The sequence below is a fragment of the Hemiscyllium ocellatum genome, chromosome 35 (assembly GCF_020745735.1).
Source record: "Hemiscyllium ocellatum isolate sHemOce1 chromosome 35, sHemOce1.pat.X.cur, whole genome shotgun sequence".
In the NCBI taxonomy this organism is placed as follows: domain Eukaryota; kingdom Metazoa; phylum Chordata; class Chondrichthyes; order Orectolobiformes; family Hemiscylliidae; genus Hemiscyllium; species Hemiscyllium ocellatum.
In genome coordinates this window covers 14,037,978-14,041,170 of record NC_083435.1, presented here as the reverse complement: position 1 = coordinate 14,041,170, position 3,193 = coordinate 14,037,978, and the positions used below count along the sequence as shown (strand labels likewise).

General features: G+C 58.2%; 1 protein-coding gene across 1 annotated transcript; it reads left to right on the top strand.

The window, feature by feature from the left end:
* The first annotated feature begins 296 nt into the window (after positions 1-296).
* c35h6orf47 (chromosome 35 C6orf47 homolog) lies at positions 297-2,040 on the top strand. Its single transcript, XM_060850788.1, has one exon. The coding sequence runs from the start codon at positions 612-614 to the stop codon at positions 1,608-1,610; it is 999 nt and encodes a 332-aa protein (XP_060706771.1). The 5' UTR covers positions 297-611; the 3' UTR covers positions 1,611-2,040.
* The last annotated feature ends 1,153 nt before the right edge of the window (positions 2,041-3,193 follow it).

Here is a 3,193-nt window from a genome sequence, read left to right as displayed (position 1 = left end):
GAATGAGGAGGGGGGGGTTTGGGAATGAGGAGGGGGGGGTTTGGGAATGAGGAGGGGGGGGTTGGGAATGAGGAGGGGGGGGTTTGAGAATGAGGAGGGGGGGGGTTTGGGAATGAGGAGGGGGGGGGTTTGGGAATGAGGAGGGGGGGGGTTTGGGAATGAGGAGGAGGGGGGGGTTTGGGAATGAGGAGGGGGGGGGTTTGGAGCGGCTGCAGAACGGGGCTGTGCGTTTATTTCTGCGGGGAAACGGCCCGGTCTTCGAGCTTCTGACAATGTGCACATCCTTTTGAGTGTGTGTGAGTGTGAGAGAGAGAGACAGACAGATAGTGTATGTGTAACATGAGCTTATTACGTTTCTACAAAGTCCCTCCCTGCCAGAACGTCAGGAAGAATTTCCCGAAGAGAGGGAGAAAGAGGAGAGGGGGAAAGAAAAAGAGCGAAAGATCCCAAATTCCCAGCTGTCGTCTCCACCTCCCTCCCTCCCTCCCTCTTACTTTGCTGGGGAGTTGACAGAGTTGGCAATTCTTTGCTGTAGTTTGGCCCAAGTTGTTGCAGGGATTGCCCTAGTCCCTCTCCCTCCCTCCCTCTCCCTGTGTGTATATGCTGCTCGAATGGGGACCAGAGCGGAGCCGAGCGGCAGCCAGGAGCCGGCCGGAGGGACCCCGACCCCGAGCCCCAGCCCGGTCACGACCGAGAGAGGCCGCCGGGGCTGGCGGCGGCGGCTGCTGCTGCTGCTGCTGGGGCTGCCGCCTCGGCTGGCCGCGCTGCTGCTCGGCTGCGTGAGGCGCCTCGGGAGCTGGCGGCTGCCGCCTCCCTGGCCCTGGAAGAGGAAGGCGAGGGAGAGGAGAGTGGAGCCGGAGCCGGAGGGGGAGAAGACGGGCCGAGAGCCCCCCGGGGGGCTGCAGGAAGGAGGAGGAGGGGGGAGGGGAGTGCAGGTGGTGAACCCGGCCGCGACCCCCGAGCCCGAGCCCCTGGACATCGGCTTCAACCTGGTGCGGCACCTCTTCGACGCGGCGGTGGTCTCGCTGCTGCTGCTGGCCTCTCCGCTGGCGCGGGCCGCGCTCGACGCCCTCGGCCTCCGCGGCCTGCTGCGCCTCTGGCTCCACGGCCTGGCGCTCTTCCTGGCCGCCTGGTGCGGCCTGGCGCTGGCCGCCTGGCTGCTGCGGGCCTACCTGGCGCAGCTGTGCCTGCTCTTCGGCGCCGTGCAGCTGCTGGTGCTCGGCGTGAGCCTGCGGCGGCAGCAGCACCGCCAGCCCGGCCCGGGCGACGGCGGGCTGGAGGAGGAGGAGGAGGGCCATCTTGCGGGGCTTCACTCCTTGGCGAGCGGGATAAGCTGGGAGCGGGACAATGGGCTGGAGGACCACCGCTGGGAGGAGGACGATGGGCTGGAGGACCACAATAGGCTGGAGGACCACCGCTGGGAGGAGGACGATGGGCTGGAGGACCACCGCCTCGAGCGGGACAATGGGCTGGAGGACCACCGCCTCGAGCGCCGACCGTTGGAGGAGCGCGGCCTCGAGCGCCGACCGTTGGAGGAGCGCGGCCTCGAGGACCGTCTCGTGCAGTACGTCGAGGCGGTTGGCAGGACGACGACGACAAGAGGGCCCTGATGGTCGACCTGATCCTTCCCTCACACCCAAAACCAGGAAGGTTGGACCCCCGCCGCTGCCACCACTTTGTCCGTGAGCACCAAGGAATCATCATCATCAACATTATTATGATCGTTGACTTTAAAAGACGAGGTGACCGCCTTTCCAGAGGCTGCTGACCCGTGTGCTTATTTGTCGTTGCACCAAACCCTCCCCATTCCAACGAGAAATGGCTTCACAAACTGAAATATTGATGCCATCCACCTTTTTTTGTATTTTAGATTTTACCCTTCAACCAGTTGCCTCTACAGGGGGGAGGGGGGCGTTGGTCTCCTTCCTGGCACCGTTTTCCATGAAGACTGGGTGTTTTTTTTTGGTATTCTCTCTCTCTCTCTCATTTCCTCCCTTCCCTTTTTTTTTCATTCCCAAGCAACTGATGTATTGGGGTAAAGCTGTTGTGGGGGGGGGGAGAGAGTGGGGGGGAGGTGAGGAAGGAGGAGGGAGCAAAGGGGGATATTAATGGGCAACTTTTCCAACCCCCACTCCCAAATGATGGACTCTGATGGGAAGGTGGGGGGGGGGTGAGGTTTTGAAAGAGGAGGTGGGTGGTGAGGGTCCTGGACCAGTGTTATGCCAGTATTAGGGTGCAGAAGGAGGCTGTCTGGGAATCCCCCCCGCTCCCCGGCCGGTCGTCCTCTGCACCAGCTCTTCCCAAGAAACGTCGTGTTCCCTTGTCCTTTATTGCCCCCATAACCGCCGCAACTGGCGTCTTTAAGAAATATCGTCCAAAACACTTTTGAAAGCCTCTGTTGTCCTGCCATTCTGTGCAAGGGGTGCGTTGGATTTTGGGATGGACGGGCGATGGAGAGGGCGCTGAACTTAGGATCAGACTTAGTGCTGAGGAAGTATGTGGGAGGGTGTGGGTTTTAAAAATTTTTACTTTGCATCTTTCAATCAATGGTTTGGGCACGTCTGGATTTTGGAAGAGGTTAGTGACTCAATGATGCTTGTGCCACATTCAAAGGCTGGCAGCCTGAATGGATATCAAAGATATAGTAGCCCTCCGAGCCCCACGCTGTCCTGACTTGAAACATTGTTTCCAGGGTAAAACCCCTGGAATTCCCTGTGCAATAACTCTGTGGGTATCCCTACACCCCAAAGACTACAACAGTTCAATGTGGGGGCTCACCATTGCCTTCTCCAGAGCAATAAATGATGGCGGAGCCAGTGGCACACCTACATCCCCTGAACAAATATGTAAAATGTTTCAAATGATATGGGGGATATTGTGGGAAAGTGGCATTGAAATTGAAATCAGCCATAAGCTAGTTGAATGGCAGAGCAAGTTTGAGTGGCCAAATGCCCTATTACTGCTCTTATTGCCTTTGACCCGGTGTGCTCTGCCACCCTCCCAACCCAGTCCAGCAGAACATTAGAATGGGATTTTTATGGGGTATTGTGGGCAGAAGCATTCGGCGAGGACAAGACAGGAAGATACAATTTATGCACCAGTGTGCCATTCGATTGCAAAATGTGCCAACTGCACTAAGTGTAGCCACAACACATCTTTTGTGTTTCCCCCAATTACTTTAAAACCTGCAAAT

Coding starts and splice junctions, on each gene's coding strand:
- c35h6orf47 (XM_060850788.1), top strand. CDS start 612: ATGGGGACCAGAGCGGAGCCGAGCGGCAGCCAGGAGCCGGCCGGAGGG.